At 36.7% G+C, this 17533-nt stretch overlaps 1 protein-coding gene across 1 annotated transcript in view; it reads right to left on the bottom strand.

Moving 5' to 3' along the window:
- Window positions 1-17533, bottom strand: part of LRRIQ1 (leucine rich repeats and IQ motif containing 1) — a 117953-nt gene that overhangs the window by 18651 nt on the left and 81769 nt on the right. Inside the window, exons 24-25 of the mRNA XM_068401738.1 lie at window positions 5432-5564; window positions 3793-3853 (exon numbers count right to left, since the gene is read on the bottom strand). Coding sequence (XP_068257839.1) covers window positions 3793-3853; window positions 5432-5564 — 194 coding nt within the window. The remainder of the gene's footprint in view (window positions 1-3792; window positions 3854-5431; window positions 5565-17533) is intronic.

Below are 17533 nucleotides of genomic sequence, written 5' to 3'. Positions count from 1 at the left end.
CAAAACTTTAACAGCAACCTAAGAATTGGATACACCAGAGAAAAATCTTTGACAAAATCTGACTTAATGAAAATAGTAATAGTAACATCTAAGTCTTAAAATAATTTTTTCAACAGTGAATCTTAGTAGAGTTTATGGAAGCATTTCCAAAACATGCATATTGCATAGGTGGTGGAGCTAAGGAAGAGAGAGGTTAGAAAGGGCCAAGATTGCTCAGAGTACAGAATGAGGCATATGACATACCATCTAACTGGGAAATACTTTTTATGCAATATTTTACATTATGTATATGAATATAAGACACTAATTCTGCATAGTTGGTAAGTTTTTGCCCCATTTTTTTAACCCTCACATAATTATATCAACGAGAATATTGCTAATGGGTGAAGATCAGGGGGAAGGTCGGCAGGGCAGACATTACGGTGGGAGTCTGTTATAGACCACCCAACCAGGATGAGCAGGAGGACGAGGCGTTTTACAAGCGGCTGTCAGAAGCCGCCCGGTCGCCGGCCCTTGTACTCATGGGCGACTTCAACTTGCCAGATGTCTGCTGGAAATACAACATGGCAGAGAGGAAGCAATCTAGGAGGTTCCTCGAATGTGTGGAGGACAACTTCCTCATGCAAGTGGTAAATGAGCCCACTAGAGGAGGGGCCCTGCTTGACCTGTTGTTTGTGAACAGAGAAGGACTAGTGGGAGATGTGAGGGTCGGCGGCCGTCTTGGGAGTAGCGACCATGAAATGTTAGAGTTTTCGATAGTGGGGGAAGTAAGGAGGGGCAAGAGTAGAAATTCTGCCTTAGATTTCTGGCGGGCTGACTTTAGCCTGTTTAAGAGGCTGGTGGACCGAGTCCCTTGGCAATCGGTCCTGAAGGGCAAAGGAGTCCAGGAAGGCTGGACATGCTTCAAAAGGGAATTGTTAAATATTCAGGAGCAGGCTGTCCCAGTCTGTAGGAAGACAAGCCGTCGGGGAAAAAGACCAGCCTGGTTAAACAGAGAACTTAGACTAGGACTTAAGGAAAAAAAGAGAACCTACTTGCTCTGGAAGAAGGGTCGGGTAACTTGGGAGGTCTATAGGGACGTGGCCAGGTCATGTAGGGAGAAGATTAGAAGGGCCAAAGCTCAATTAGAGCTCGAGTTGGCTGCTACAGTCAAAGATAACAAAAAAAGCTTTTACAAATACATCAACAGCAAAAGAACGGTCAAGGAGAGCCTCCACCACTTGCTGAATGAGAAGGGTAGTGTAGTGTCAGGGGATGAGGAAAAGGCAGAGGTGCTCAATGCCTTCTTTGCCTCGGTCTTTAATGTCAAGATCGGTTGTCCTCAGGAGACTCGGCCCCCAGAGCCTGAAGTTAGGGACGGGGGGCTGTGTGTACCTCCCATGATCCAGGAGGAGACGGTTAGTGACCTGCTGTGCCAGCTGGACACCCACAAGGCTATGGGCCCAGATGGGATTCACCCCAGAGTAATGAAGGAACTGGTAAATGAACTTGCCAAACCACTCTCGATTATCTACCGGCAGTCCTGGTTAACTGCAGAAGTTCCAGCTGACTGGAAATTAGCGAATGTAACGCCCATCTACAAGAAGGGTCGCAAGGACGATCCAGGGAACTATAGGCCTGTCAGCCTGACCTCGGTGCCAGGCAAGGTGATGGAACAGATCATCCTGAGTGCCATTACACGGCACATGCAGGACAGTTGGGGCATTGGGGCCACCCAACATGGATTCATGAAAGGCAGGTCCTGCTTGACCAACCTGGTCTCCTTCTATGACAAAGTGACCCGCTTAGTAGATGAGGGCAGGGCTGTGGATGTAGTCTATCTAGACTTCAGTAAGGCATGCGACACTGTCTCCCACAGCATCCTCCTAGACAAACTGGCTGCCCGGGGCTTGGATGGGTGGACTCTTCAATGGGTTAAAAACTGGCTGGGTGGCCGAGCCCACAGAGTGGTGGTGAATGGGGTAAAGTCCAACTGGCTGCCGGTCACTAGCGGTGTTCCCCAGGGCTCAGTTCTGGGGCCGGTGCTGTTCAATATCTTTATAGATGATCTAGACGTAGGGATTGAGTGCACCCTCAGCAAATTTGCAGATGACACCAAGCTGGGTGGGAGTGTCGATCTGCTGGAGGGTAGGAAGGCCCTACAGAGGGATTTGGACAGGTTAGATAGATGGGCTGAGACAAACGGCATGAAGTTCAACAAGAACAAGTGCCAGGTCTTACACTTCGGCCACAACAACCCCATGCAGCGCTACAGGCTGGGGGAAGAGTGGTTAGAAAGAGGCCCGGTGGAAAGAGACCTGGGGGTGCTGATCGACAGCCGGCTAAACATGAGCCAGCAGTGTGCCCAGGTGGCCAAGAAGGCCAATGGCATCCTGGCCTCTATTAGGAATAGTGTAGCCAGCCAGTCTAGGGAAGTGATCGTCCCTCTCTACTCGGCACTGGTGAGGCCGCACCTTGAGTACTGTGTTCATTTCTGGGCCCCGCACTTCCAAGAAAGATGTTGAGGTGTTGGAGCGAGTCCAGAGGAGGGCGACCAAGCTGGTGAAGGGTCTGGAGGGTCTGATCTATGAGGAACGGCTGAGGGAGCTGGGGTTGTTTAGCCTGGAGAAGAGGAGGCTCAGAGGTGACCTTATTGCAGTCTACAACTACCTGAAGGGAGGTTGTAGTGAAGTGGGAGTTGGCCTCTTCTCCTGGGCAACTAGCGATAGGACAAGAGGGCACAGCCTCAAGCTTCGCCAGGGGAGGTTCAGGTTGGACATTAGGAAGAATTTCTTTTCAGAAAGCGTTATTAGACATTGGAATGGGCTGCCCAGGGAGGTGGTGGAGTCACCATCTCTGGATGTGTTTAAGAAAAGACTGGACATGGCACTTAGTGCCATGGTCTAGTTGACAGGGTGGTGTCAGGGCAACGGTTGGACTCGGTGATCCCTGAGGTCTTTTCCAACCTGGTTGATTCTGTGATTCTCTGATTCTGTAATATGGCAATAAAATGTAAAGTGTGTATATATACATATATACTATAAGTTGGCCTGTAGGCATCGTAACACTGCTCACTATCAAAGGAACTTTTGGGTATCATCTCTGACATGAAGTCTTTTCATATTGTAAATCTTCAAATTGTTAAATTGCTCATATTCCCCCTCCTGCGAACCTACAGAACTACCCATTTCAGAAAATACATTTTTTTTTTAAGTGCTGTAAAGAAAAGAATGAATCATGAAAAGAGTGGAGGCTATTTTATGATGTAAAAAAACTAGAGAAACGAAATTGTAGGAATAAGGTTGATTTCATGCACTTTTTCTAATAATGTTACCGTATTAATATACTAGTCTAACTTACTGTCTTTTAAGAAATGACACTGTGGGCATATTAGGATGATTTAGGTATGTGACTTACAGAATTTAAGAACATTTAAATTTGTCTGATTGACAATAATACATGTTTTTAGTCAATAATGTAGTTAGTGCTGAACCATATTTAATTTTTTTAAACACTGTTTAAAAGGTTGATTTAGAAGCTTTAAAAAACACACAGAAGCATTTGATGTCTTTAAAACAAAACCAGCAACAGATTATGAAACTAGAACCCTCTGTACACACATGGGTTCTTGTGCTCAAACATTTTCTTCTGATCTCCATCAGTGGGTGACTTTATTGCTAAATAGAGACAACATTAAGGAATTATATTAGATAAAAAAAATCTCCTGGTTATTTTCACACCAAGTACACATTTGAAAACACCATCAAGGCATAGCTGAATTCTCCAAAATCCCACAAGGAAATAAGTTCTTACCACAAGTTGTACTCCTCTACTGTCACGTATCACAGGATGTAACTCAGCCAAAAAATGACAGCTGGGAAAAATGTAGAATAGAAATTTCAATCAATCCCACTGTACTGGGTTCACTAAAATACCTGGACAGAATCTTTTCCTGGAAACACTCCTGCTTAAGTAGAAGTGATACTATTTAAGATAATTCCATGGTTAAGATGTATCGGAGTAATTAATATTAATTGATAATATTAAAGTATCAGAGTAATTAATATTAAAATATTTGTACTTAACATTAAAATCAAGAAGTTAACAACTAATAATGTTTATTCTTATGACAGAATACTAATTTAAAAATATAAATGTCAATAAATGCACCCATGCATGAATTTTTGCATGTAATGACATAAATTATCGCCAAATCAGTTGTCACACTACTTTACATAGGAATAAAATTGTTTTCAGTTACATGCATGTATCAGCTGTTCTAAACAGTCTACCAGTGATGTTTCAATAGAGATCAGTCGGACTTTTTCCACATTCAAAAACAGTATCATAATCTTAAAAAATGTCAGCACAAATACTAGTGCATAGCACACACCTGCAGAGGTAACATAATAACATTTTAAAAAAATCATTTTATAAATTTCCATGTCTTCTTACTTTCAAACATCATTACATGTTCTGTTTCAATGTTTTCATTCAAATTAAAAGTAATGACAGTTATCTTAAACAAACACTTGAATGTTTCACTGTTATGGAACATGACTGATAGACAAATATTTTCTAAGGAATATGTCCTGCATATACTTCCTACAGTCATTGATCCAATTTAGAAATGAGAAATATGTTTCCATACAAAACATAACAACAGGCAATCATTTTATTACAACTTAAACACATTTTTAATGAAAATAAAGTTATAATGCTTACACTAAATCCATTGCTTGCCTACTGACACCTTGTTTGGTTTTTATTAGAGGTGCTTGGCATTGTGTCTACTAATGGCTTCACTAAGATATGGTTTATATTGAATTTATTACCAAAATATACTTCTTATATCTTCATGTTAGTTTAGGGAATGAGATTAACCTTTTCTTTAACTGTATTGGTATTTTACCTGTTTAATAACCAAAATTAAATATAGAAGGAACATGTTTACAGCATTTTACTAAAGTATACTATGAAGATGTAAAAGTTGGGTTTATGTTTTGAAGACAAAATATAAATACATATGATCTAGTTAAAAAGTGGGTTTTTTACTTACTTAATCAAATCTAACAATGTAGGCAATGTTACAGTTGATCTAATTAGAGAATACCATAATATATACCAATAAAGTTATAAAATATATGACGAAGAAATACTTTTTTCTACACTCTTTACAATATAAAAACCACTGCATTGCTAGCATAAAGCTATGTAGATATTTATCATAAGATTCTGCACTGTGCATCATTTCATTATCACTGTGGAAGAAGTATCTATAAAATGACTACCAAACCAATTCTAAAAGGTACCATGTTTTGGACCCGGAAATAGGGTGTACTGTCTCCTAGCTACAAAGTCTTGTTTATTTTAGAACTACTAACCTAGGTATCACTTTACAAGATAAATTTAAAATAAAAAAAAAAATCTAATTTAAAGGCAATGACCTCACCACTTAATATTTTTGGAACTGGCTGCTTCATAATCCAAAAGCTGTGTATGAAGCCATTGGTATGTACAGTCTTTTCTCCTTTGTAATTTATCATCTAAAGTAGTATCCAGCTGAGAAAATTCTTCTTTTTCACCTGGGGAGGAAAAAAGATACTCCTGTTTTTCATTATTATTTTAAAATATCCTTTTTTTAAAGATTCCCCAGATAACTTTGATCATATTGCTTTTTACAAAAGAAAAAAGGCAATTACTTCCTTTTCTTTCAGAGACTCCAAATAATTTGAATTTCTTCAGAGATATTTAAGAAATACTTTTAAATTAATCTTGAATTTTATGGTTTATTTTGTCTTTTGGGATTAAATATTTGCCTTCTGAATAAATTTATTTTTATTGGGAAATCAGATTCTCCTTTATTCTGGAATATATATGGGAATATATATTACACATTAATTGCTTGTCATAGCATCTATGAATGTTGCTTACTGTGCTATCTCTATGCTTAAAAATACACATTCACGTATACTTATAATTCTAGTTACCAATCTATACGGTAAAAATATCACCATTATATGCAACAGTGGACACATAGCAATCTTATTCCTCTGATCTATCTTTTACTGAAATGATTTATTAAGACACTTTAATAGCACTTTCTGATACTGGATTTCAAAGCAATCGTATACACAAATGAAATAATTTTTCATAAATTACTGCCTACTTTTGGATCACAAAAGACACCCAAAGACAGAAAATAAAATAGCAATATTATGAAAAAAAGCTGTACGAAAAAATTCTGTAGATCCTTCAGTTTTTGGGACCATTCTGGTGAATACCAGATATATCTTGAAGCATAAGGAAGAGGATGGCAGAATTGGAAGAGCCTGCAGAGGAAGCATCATTGTTGCATGGGGACATTAATGGATTAAAATAACTTTTTATTTTCTGTCTTTATACATCAACTTTATAGGTTTTGTCTTTTTGGCACCTTTGACTCAGGGCTTTTATGAGACACCAGAGAACTGTTTTTTTTTAGTACAAAAGTATTTTGTTTTTCTCTGTAATATTATTTCAGATGGCATGGACTTATCATCTTCCCTCTTGCTGATTATTCCTTTTTTCCTTTCAAATATTTTTCTTTCTCTTGGTGATAGGTAAATTTAGCAGCTACTAGAAGTCACTTAGTAAACTGTAGGAGCATACCTGTCCTTTTGCACTTGAACCAGCAAAGAACAAGGTCACTCCACCTTCTATCAATCAAGTCAATTTGCCCACTATGAATGATTTCACTATCAATAACTGTAAAGAGGGGGGGAGGAGGGGATGTCAGAACTGCCTTTGAGGTGAATGGTGTCCCCATATTTTAAGCCTTAGTTTTCATTCGTGGTTTGACAACATAAACTGAAGTTACAGGCTATTCACCAACTCACCTTTGTGAGAGGTTTGCTACATTATCTGCAGTATTTTTTAAACTTTTACTTCTGTAAAAATTATAATTTACTTTGCATAAGCTGCAAAATGTAGTTCTTCACTTGCATTTTACCTGGCTTTACAGTAAAAAGCTCAAAGGCTTTACAGTGAGCTCATTGCTTTAATCTTTTAGCTCTAAGGGAATATTGTTAAAGTATCATAGCTTCTTATTGCATAGTCTGAAATACAAACGTCTTTTGGTTGTGCTCTCCATTTAACTTGGTATAGTGGTGGTGAATGGGGCAAAGTCCAACTGGCGGCCGGTCACTAGCGGTGTTCCCCAGGGCTCAGTTCTGGGGCCGGTGCTGTTCAATATCTTTATAGATGATCTAGACGTAGGGATTGAGTGCACCCTCAGCAAATTTGCAGATGACACCAAGCTGGGTGGGAGTGTCGATCTGCTGGAGGGTAGGAAGGCCCTACAGAGGGATTTGGACAGGTTAGATAGATGGGCCGAGACAAACGGCATGAGGTTCAACAAGAACAAGTGCCAGGTCTTACACTTCGGCCACAACAACCCCATGCAGCGCTACAGGCTGGGGGAAGAGTGGTTAGAAAGCGGACTGGTGGAAAGGGACCTGGGGGTGCTGATCGACAGCCGGCTAAACATGAGCCAGCAGTGTGCCCAGGTGGCCAAGAAGGCCAATGGCATCCTGGCCTCTATTAGGAATAGTGTAGCCAGCCGGTCTAGGGAAGCGATCGTCCCTCTCTACTCGGCACTGGTGAGGCCGCACCTTGAGTACTGTGTTCATTTCTGGGCCCCGCACTTCAAGAAAGATGTTGAGGTGTTGGAGCGAGTCCAGAGGAGGGCGACCAAGCTGGTGAAGGGTCTGGAGGGTCTGACCTATGAGGAACGGCTGAGGGAGCTGGGGTTGTTTAGCCTGGAGAAGAGGAGGCTCAGAGGTGACCTTATTGCAGTCTACAACTACCTGAAGGGAGGTTGTAGTGAAGTGGGAGTTGGCCTCTTCTCCCGGGCAACTAGCGATAGGACAAGAGGGCACAGCCTCAAGCTTCGCCAGGGGAGGTTCAGGTCGGACATTAGGAAGAATTTCTTTTCAGAAAGCGTTATTAGACATTGGAATGGGCTGCCCAGGGAGGTGGTGGAGTCACCATCTCTGGATGTGTTTAAGAAAAGACTGGACATGGCACTTAGTGCCATGGTCTAGTTGACAGGGTGGTGTCAGGGCAACGGTTGGACTCGGTGATCCCTGAGGTCTCTTCTAACCTGGTTGATTCTGTGATTCTGTGATTCTGTGATTTATTCAAACCAAATCCATTCCCTAGGCTGAACGTTTTCAATTGCCAAACCCATAACTAACCTATTAAAATTAGGCAAAGTCCTGGTCCAGAATATGAAGTCATATATGTCTTGGTAGTGACTCACAGAATTAGGCAGAAGAAATTATCCTCAGTTGATGTAAATAACTCTCATTTACCTCCTTAGGAAGACAGAAAATGAAAAGCTTGGATGGAGAGTCACCGTATCTACCCAAATGAGGTTGTGAGGTCTGACTAAAAAGATCAAGCAATGAATGAACTGCTCAATCAGTGCCAAATATTAAAATATAAAGAGTCCTAATTACAGAGTTCATCACTTTCCTTGATTAAAGTGGGAGCCATTTCTTCTTTTCTAAGTTTATGACATTGCCTTCCCCTGTTCCTTGTTCAGGAGTACAGATTTCTGACCTTTAAATTTTGAAAATTTATAGGTTCCAAGTCTGCAGCTACACTGGTACTTTTATAGCTCTCCAATGAAGAAGATGCTGATTTATAACAGCAGTAAGAAACGTTCTGCATGACTTCGTAAGAGCAGTTTTGGAGATTGAGCCTTCTTTTCAGCATATGTTCTCCAATGAGGAATAATTCCCCAAGACATTATCTTTAGTTTTTCTCTTATCTATATTTACAGAAAAGTTGGTCCAGTATTACCATATTTCTCAGGAAAATTACTACTTCTTATTAAAAGGATCAGTATTATTTATGCATTTACTAAAATATTTTTTACCTTTTTCCTCCATTAAAAGGTAAATTTATGTAGGGATTTAAAACCAGTATTAGAAGTTCTTGTCAGAGTCTGTGTGTCAGTGATGGTCAAATGAAGATGCACATACAATAAGCTGTGATACAACTTGCAAACAAATGAATATTTTTAACTTGGCAAGTTATTTTTCCAAAATGATTGTTAAAAGTTTGCCTTAATTATTCGACTTTTTGACTGCATTATGTTTGAAACACAACTGTTTTATTTAATAAAATTTTATTTTCTTTTAAATTTATTTTTATTTATTTTTGCATGTTAATTATTGAAACACTATTGAAACAAGGAAGTGACCAAGATAAAAGTGCATACAATGTTTTTTTTTCTTAAAACAATATATGCTATTAAACAGAGTATTCTTGTTCCATATTACTGTTAATAGTGTTTTTTTCTTCTTAAATGGGCAGACACTGTTCAATAATTTGTTTAATAATGCTGCAGAAAACTGTATTCTATTTTCTTATTTGGAACATATCCATATTCTTACTTTTTGATAGTAACATCTCTCTTTTTAATTCTTATGAATACATACTATGCTCTGAATTAAAACACAGCATTATCATTTTTCTATCCCACTTCTGAACATCACGTGTTTGAGGATCTAGTGTAGCAGTATCATTAACATGCATTTCCTTGATAGCTTTCTGAAATCAGGGCTCTGTGTTTTTTAAAAACCTGGACCTGATTTTGTACAAGTACTAACACTCACAAATTCCACAGAAGTTCCAAAGAGCTGTAAGCATTCTGCATCTTTGAAATGGATCAGACCTATAATCTTTAATTGTTAAACGCAGACAACTCTTAGAATATCAAAGAAAAAGGGAATGCATCAAAGAAGGCATAACTCCGTCAAAAACCAAATTAATCGCAGAGGTATTTAAAGTATGGTATCCTCATTAGATTATCACTTCTAAGCTTTCAAACTTTTTGACTTTTTTTTTACATGACACACACGTTAATAATTTAAGATTGGAATAGTCTTACATTTGGCATTAATACAGTAATGATTTTTAGGTGTTGCCAATTAATCATCCACACACATACCGTACACTTGGGCCAGATCCAATGCAGCTTCCAAGGACACCTACCGCCATTTTCCTACAGAATTTGGGTATCTAAGTAGAGAAAACTTATTCTGAAGAGCCTGGGCACCTGAAATGTCCTTGGAACTGAACTTTACAGGAAAATAACTTTTTTTCTAGGTCCCCAAATCAATATATAAACCATAAGAACCTGAACTTTGGGATCCAGAAAAACGTCATCCTCCACCTGTCAAATTTGTTTGCTGGGCACGCTCTGAGACAGCACAACTCATGTTCAGTTTAAAATACAGATGTTACTTATGTACTTTAAATTAGACTATCTCTGCATGATCCATTAAGTGAGTTAAAGGAGAAGGGCTAAGAATCTGTGACCTACTTCTGGTGAACTGCCCTAAGTTCTAGACAGAGTCAGTTTTCTTCTCATAGGTGTTTCTTCAAGATTGATGTATCTTGTGCCCTCAGCTGTAGCAGTCAGCTTTAAAAAGAGGATTGAAACGTACTCAAAGGGAATAGTTTGGCATGTGGAAGCTGGAAATTCAAATCCCACCAGGCTAAGGAGTACCTGAAACCTGTGTTTCCTACTGCCTAAGAAGTACCTCTTACCCACATTCCCCAGTTCAAGGACAAATGCTCTTAATAGCAAGCCAGTACACAAAAAGAATGAAGATGGCTACTCAATGTCTACATTCAGGGTGATCTTTCAGATTCTGCATCTTAGTTTTCAGATTCTATGCCCAGGAAACACTGATTTTGATTGTTGTAAATCCCAGTTAGCTACTCAGCTCTTTGTCGATTTATGTGCAAGAGGATGCTGAGGAACCTGATTCAACACAGTAATTTTTTTTTCAAATTTATTTGTTGACAACGGGAAGATAAAAGGTCTAACTTTAACATGTCATATGTTTCTTGAAACAGAGAAAAGTGTGGAGAAGTCTGCACTGTATCCAACCTTTTACAGTTAAATTTTGTGTTTAGAGGGTGATTTAATTCACTTCAAAACTTGCTTCATACAGAGTACAATACAAATAAAGTAAGAGACTAAGAAAACTAAGACCTACAAGGTGAAAGAAGGGCTTGGAATTTCTTGAGCATTCTAAGTTTTTCTCCCTTAATATAAAAAATATGTGACTAGAGTTAATTTTATCAATATGTATTCTGGAGATGGTGCTCTTAATATAGGAATTAAGTAGCTGAGCTTGGGTATAAAATTAATATCTATGCTATTAATACATTGAAATTTTTCTTATCTGTCAGTATTCTGGTATACATTACTGGTTAGCAATATGTATTATGAGGGCGTGTGTGTGTGAGTCTGTATATGAATGTACAAACTCTATAAAAAGATTATTCTGAATGAAAATTAAAATTATATATACACTGCAAGGATTTTTATAATTTCTCCTGTCTTCTATAAAGTTATGTTATAGAATCATAGAATCGATTAGGTTGGAAAAGACCTTTAAGACCATCAGGTCCATGTTATAATACACATTAATAAATAACCTTGAAACCCCCAATCTAAAATACAACTTTTTATCTCTTTTTCTCCATATGTTAATCAACAAAGAAAATGGCATTATTTCTGCCACACTCTGTACAATACTTGCAGGATAGAAAGTAAGAACGACATGAGTAATAACACTGCTACCAAGGCAAGAAACTGAAGAATTTGGAAACAGTAGGAAAATAACAATAATAAAAAACCCACCACAAATCCCCACCTCCACCCCAAAACCATCCAGAAATTTATAGCAGAATGTAGGAGAAATGAAAGGAATTTCTTCTCTTCCACAAAAAGCTTGACACATTTGTCAGAAGTCTACTTTGTCAAAGTTACTCAACACACCAAAGCATTACATAGCAATCACTACATGCCCAAAATTCTGGGTTTGGAAAAAGAATGGTATTTAGAGTGGTCTTTAGCATACACGCAGGTATTCAGTGAATACATTTATATTAGCAATATATATAAGATTTCCAGACAGTTGGTAGTAGCATGTGGCAGTAATTGATACAGAGTTCTTTTCGCATAAAATTATAGTATCTCCAGATAATGTTTGTTTATCTACAAATCAGGTTTGGAATTTTCAGAGAGTGAAATACATACATTTCTACCTTAAAAACAGAGAAACTTGTTTGTGACATAGCTATACCATACGGATTAGTTAATTCTAGATGTTACTTTTTAACCTGAGTAACTTTTGATTAAGTTAGCTTCCATCTCTAGGACTAGAATGAATGAAATGAAAATATAGCAGTGTCTGAGTCAGTTCACAGCTGAACAAAAGATGAAACAGATTTTTTTCACAAGAATACCACATCAGGCTATGACATGCAAAATTTCTTGATGCTTAAAAATGCATTATCAATTATATCACAAGGAGTTTTGAACATGGAAGTGCTGATCAACCCACAAGAGCACGTCTTTCAAAAATTATTAAAGCAATTACTGAAAGGAAAGAAAAATATTTCTGAGATTTTTTTCTAAAACTTGTGCCCTTTTTCTCTTTTTATCAGGTATTTCAGATTTCTTCAGACTATAAATGAGGTCTACTATGTTACTATTCTATCTGCAAATCTCCTTCTCTTATCTCTTGATCTACTATTGCAATAATCTCCTTTTTACCACATGACTGTTGACCTAACCCTCACACTTACTCCTCTTGCACCAAATCCAGGTATTCACCACATTCTCAGTAAAGACCATAGTTCTTATTTTGGCTTTTTGGTCCTTTTTCTCTCTGTTTTCATTTGTATTTTTTGCTGTCTTTTACACTGCGCTCTATTTGTGGGTGATTAACACCAGTAATAAAGCTTCATCTACTTAGTTCATCCTGCTTCAGTGGTTACCACATTTCAGCCTGTGCTTTCTGTGTTCTCTCTTTGAAGTCTTATTATCAGATTATGTAAAAGCTGAACCCTTTCATTGAGATTCCTAAACCACTGAAACTGTACAAATTTCAGTTTCTGAATTCAAGGAAAACGGGATTTCATACTTGGGCCTTCCCACACTTTCTTTTCTATTTTGCTACTTATTCCCGCCTCTGCAGAATACACCACCATTACTATTTATCAGTAGTAATTAGTATTTATCCCTAGTTTATTGGTTATGCTCAATTTGTTCTTTCTCCACATTGAGGCAAATCCAAGTCTCACTTAATCTTCAATGGTGTACTTTTATGACACCTCACTTAAAAGTTATTTCTCTCTATTCATATTACAATAGTGTCGATGAAGTTCTCCCAGTATTTCCTGATTATTGAATCTCTTTCACTGCAACCCTCCGATCACACAAATATATTTCATACTACTACTCCATACTAAATTGCTTATGTCTTTTACTCTTCTTGCAAACATGATATGTTTTCCTTTGAATCGCTTCATGAGCTTCACTTTCCTGGCACTGACTTAAAGGCAGCATTAAACATTGTTCCTTCCAATTTATCCAGCTTTTGCAAATTTTATGGGCTATCACCACTTCCTATACTCTTCCATTTATGTTAAACACAATTTCTCATTTATCTTCTATAATTTCCTTCATAACAATATCAGTTTCATATAATGATATTTCCTATGAAATAGGAAAGAGTATTGTTTCCTATACACTGGGAATAAACCACACAAACATTTGGAAATGTTGAGATTTTAATTTCTTTGAAACCTTCCAAGTTTGGAAATGCAAATATCAAGCTCTGGTGACTGAGTCTACGATTTTGCATTTATTAAATTTTTTATTAAATGCTATATAGTCATTGACTCCACTCAGTTGAAATATATCAGCTGCTCTGGGTATTTTTGTTTGTACTAAGGCAAGTATTGAAGGCATCCAAACACTACACTCTTCAGCCCCAGTACGCTGGACTCTCATATTGTGCTAGTAGTATAATAAACAGCATTACTATTAGGATAGTTGGAAATTTTCATATTGGATTAATGCTGTGGTGAAAGTGAAGATAGATTGTATTTTACTCAGGAATAAATTAAAACTAGCAACAACAGATAGGATGCAGAGTGTATATAAAGAAAATTTTAGTATCTCAGCATCTACCTACAGGCACAGACACACACACTCAGACACACAGACACAGACACACAGCTTCCTCAGGTTCCCAAAACTTAAATAGATAGAAGTTGCATTACAACGAAAAAGAACAGACTAATATTTCTCAGTCCAGCCACGCAAGGGCAGACTTGTTTTATGTATAGGTTGGGAAATAACATGAAACAGCTTCATGTTTGAAAACCTAAATTGGTTCTTTCTTAAAGAACAAAAGAAACCCAAAACCAAACCCCAACTCTACAAAAAAGGAGAAACTATAGGGATGATATTCTACCCACATGCACACAATGAGATGAGTTCCTGATGTAAACTACTCCTTCCTGCAATCAGCACTCTTTAAGATCCACTCAGGCTTTTACAAGTTCAAAAAGTACATAAAAACCCTTACAGCATTATGCTGTACTTTCACATCATTCTGTGTACTCTTCTACGAACTGGGTGTTCTGTAGTCTATATGCTACCTGCTTCAGCGACTCAGCATGGGCAAATTTCGCCAACAGCACTGCTGAGAAGTAAATTTGGAGTATAGTCAAGAGTTGCCCAGAGATCTTTGGACAGTCAATGCCCTTGAAGAACCAAAGAAATGAAGGAGGAGTAAAAAAATATTTTGAAATGGTACGTTCAGTGTTTCCATGCTTAGTTATGCATTAGCAAATGTAGGGAATAAATAAAATGGAAGTAGACTGAGCCTATTTTGTTTATCCTTACGGCCTATACTCTCACATAATTTCTGTTTCATTCCCCAAATGTGCCTAATACAGACCCTATATCTAGTCTTGTTCATAACTGGGAATTAATAAACCCCCTAATAATGGACATTCTCTACTGAAAAGAGGAATGGATTTTATATTGCTCAGGAGAAAATTAAGAGATGCATAGCATCAAAATTTTTTTTACAGAATATTTTGATAGATTTTATTTCTATACATTCCAGTTCTTAAGATTAACTGACAGAAACAATCAAGAACTTGAACAGAAGTGCTTAGTTGCTCAGTAATGAAACAGCATTCCCAAGCAAGAAAAGATTATCACTTTGTATGGAGTCCAAGCCAGAGGAATACCTTTCTCTAAGTTCAATAAACCAAGTAAAATGATTTAAGACATCAGATCTTCCAAAGGAATTCTCAAAAAAACAAATACAAAGGAACATTTTGTAAGAGTGCAAGAGGTCTAACTACTATATTGTCCCCTATCAAGAGGGCAAAAAATACAAAATACAATACATTTTATTGAGTGTGACAACCACCAAGGTAGGTTTTGTTTGTACTGAAGGACTTAAAAGTACAAGAAAGTGATCAAAAAATCCAAACTGAACAAAAGGTTTGTTCAAAATAACAATTTCAGGTTGCTATGTGACAAGAAGACACATATGCCAAGTATTAAAAAAAAAAAAAATCATTACTCAGCAGCAGCATGAAGTTAGTTAGTAAAGCTGACTTACACTACATTAATAATTGTCTCATAATTTGCTCATTTTTATGAGCAAGTAATTAAAATATGTAATTTTGTATGACAGTTTGGGAATGTACATTAAAAAAAGTTTTTATTATGTTTAGTCTTGAAAATAAACATTTTTTCCAGATAGTTACCTGACTAATATATGAACTTGTTTTTAAGAACTCCTATTCAACACGTGATGTACACGAGTACCATATATGATTGGTACTTATCAATGAGCAGTAATGCTGAAAATGAAATAATGAAATTATTGTATTAATGTCAATATGTAGTTCAGTTATGAATACTTACGAATTGATTATCTGTTCTATCTATTATGTACACATATAATTTTCAATTAAAAAGTAGTTTATTTTGTGTGGGTGAAACTTTTTCTGGCTTACTTTCTGATGTTGACTTGAAATACCTGTTGGTATTTGATGAAGGCACTGTGACAACAATTCACAGCTTTGTCAGTCCAGTAATGCATAACAGCAGAACTACTCTACATTGTCAAATATAGACACAAAGGCTACACAGACTAAGTGCAAGGTTGCTGTTTAATTTATAGTAAAACCCAGAGGTACCACTGAAGATCAGGCCCATCATTAGGCCAAACATTGTATAAACAAGGCTTGATTTAATGCTCATTGAATTCAATAGAAAAAAGTCCCAGACAGACACGTTTTTTTTTTCTTAAGACTCTACATCTAAAGTGAGTTAATCCCCAGGACCGTACAATTCTTATATATTTATATCCAGCTTAAAAATAACCATAAATACTAAACTTATGAGTGACTATAAATATAGACATAAAAGTACTAATTCTTCTTCTTAAGTTATACTTAACTGGTTGATACATCATGAAAGAAAATAAACAATATGAAATTCCAGTGTCTTATGGATCTATTAAAAAAAGGGAATTCCATTTGTAAAGAAGGGCAGGTAAAAAAAAGCAAAACAAAACCACAATTTGCCTGTAAGCTGCCCCAGGTTAAATCTTAATTCATATCGCTCAGAGAGCTTAGTATTTTTATAGATTTCTTGATTAATTGGACTGAAATTTTCAGCTTGTAAACACATGAAAAATGCAATAATTGAAACACAGTACATAATTTTAGAGAAACCAACACATATTCAAGAGTATTCAGCCCCAGGAGAACTGAACTGACTTAATGATATTGATTTTGGATGAGTTACAATTACAATGGCACAGTTTTTTTCTATCCATGCAGAGGTTTGAATGATTTACTTCACTGAATGAAGAAATTAGAGTTGAAAAAGGAATAAATTAGCCCTGACTCCTCCTGTTCTTTTACAGAATTTTGGTTAGACTTTTGTTTAAATTCTTTTTTTTAACTGAGAAAATGAACAAAACAAAAAAAACCAGTTCTATTACTGAACATAATGTAATCTCCTTTAAGTTTGATTGCAAATATTTTATTCTTAGACTAGGTGTGTTGAAATTAGTTTCTTTTTTACTAAACTTTTAAACTAAATTTGCTATGAAACTCTCCCACTCAGTGACTTATATATATTTCTGTGTACATAGATCTATAAAATTCGTTTGAAAAGGAGGGACTAAGTTAAATACCATGATGATTCTGAATAGGTGAATTTGCCTCATGTGCATTCTGTTTATATTTGCAATAGCTTTCAAGACAGCCATAACTGTTAACATAATTAACTTAAAAGTTGTTTAAACCTTAAAACTTAAAACCTAACAACAGGTAAAACAGTTGTCCATTCCCAACTTTGTTTGCAGCCAATTATATGAGCTCCTGCAAATAGCACAGGACCTTGCAGAGCATTAAAGTCTGATCCAAAAAGGAGTGAAATCCCATAAATTCCAGTTAGGTAAGCAAACTCCCACTTGAGATTAACGAACTTCAATAGCTAATCTTATACTATTTACTTCAGAAGAAGGGAACAGATGATTATGTTATGATTTTTACAATTTTATAGACTAAATTAGGTATTACAATTCTATTAACTTACATGGGAAATGTATATGATTAAATACGATTTTTTTTTTTAATAAGAATTAAATATTGTTTA

Source organism: Nyctibius grandis, chromosome 5, assembly GCF_013368605.1.
Source record: "Nyctibius grandis isolate bNycGra1 chromosome 5, bNycGra1.pri, whole genome shotgun sequence".
NCBI lineage: Eukaryota > Metazoa > Chordata > Aves > Nyctibiiformes > Nyctibiidae > Nyctibius > Nyctibius grandis.
Note: the sequence above shows the minus strand (reverse complement) of the source record. Positions and strands in the feature narration are given on the sequence as shown.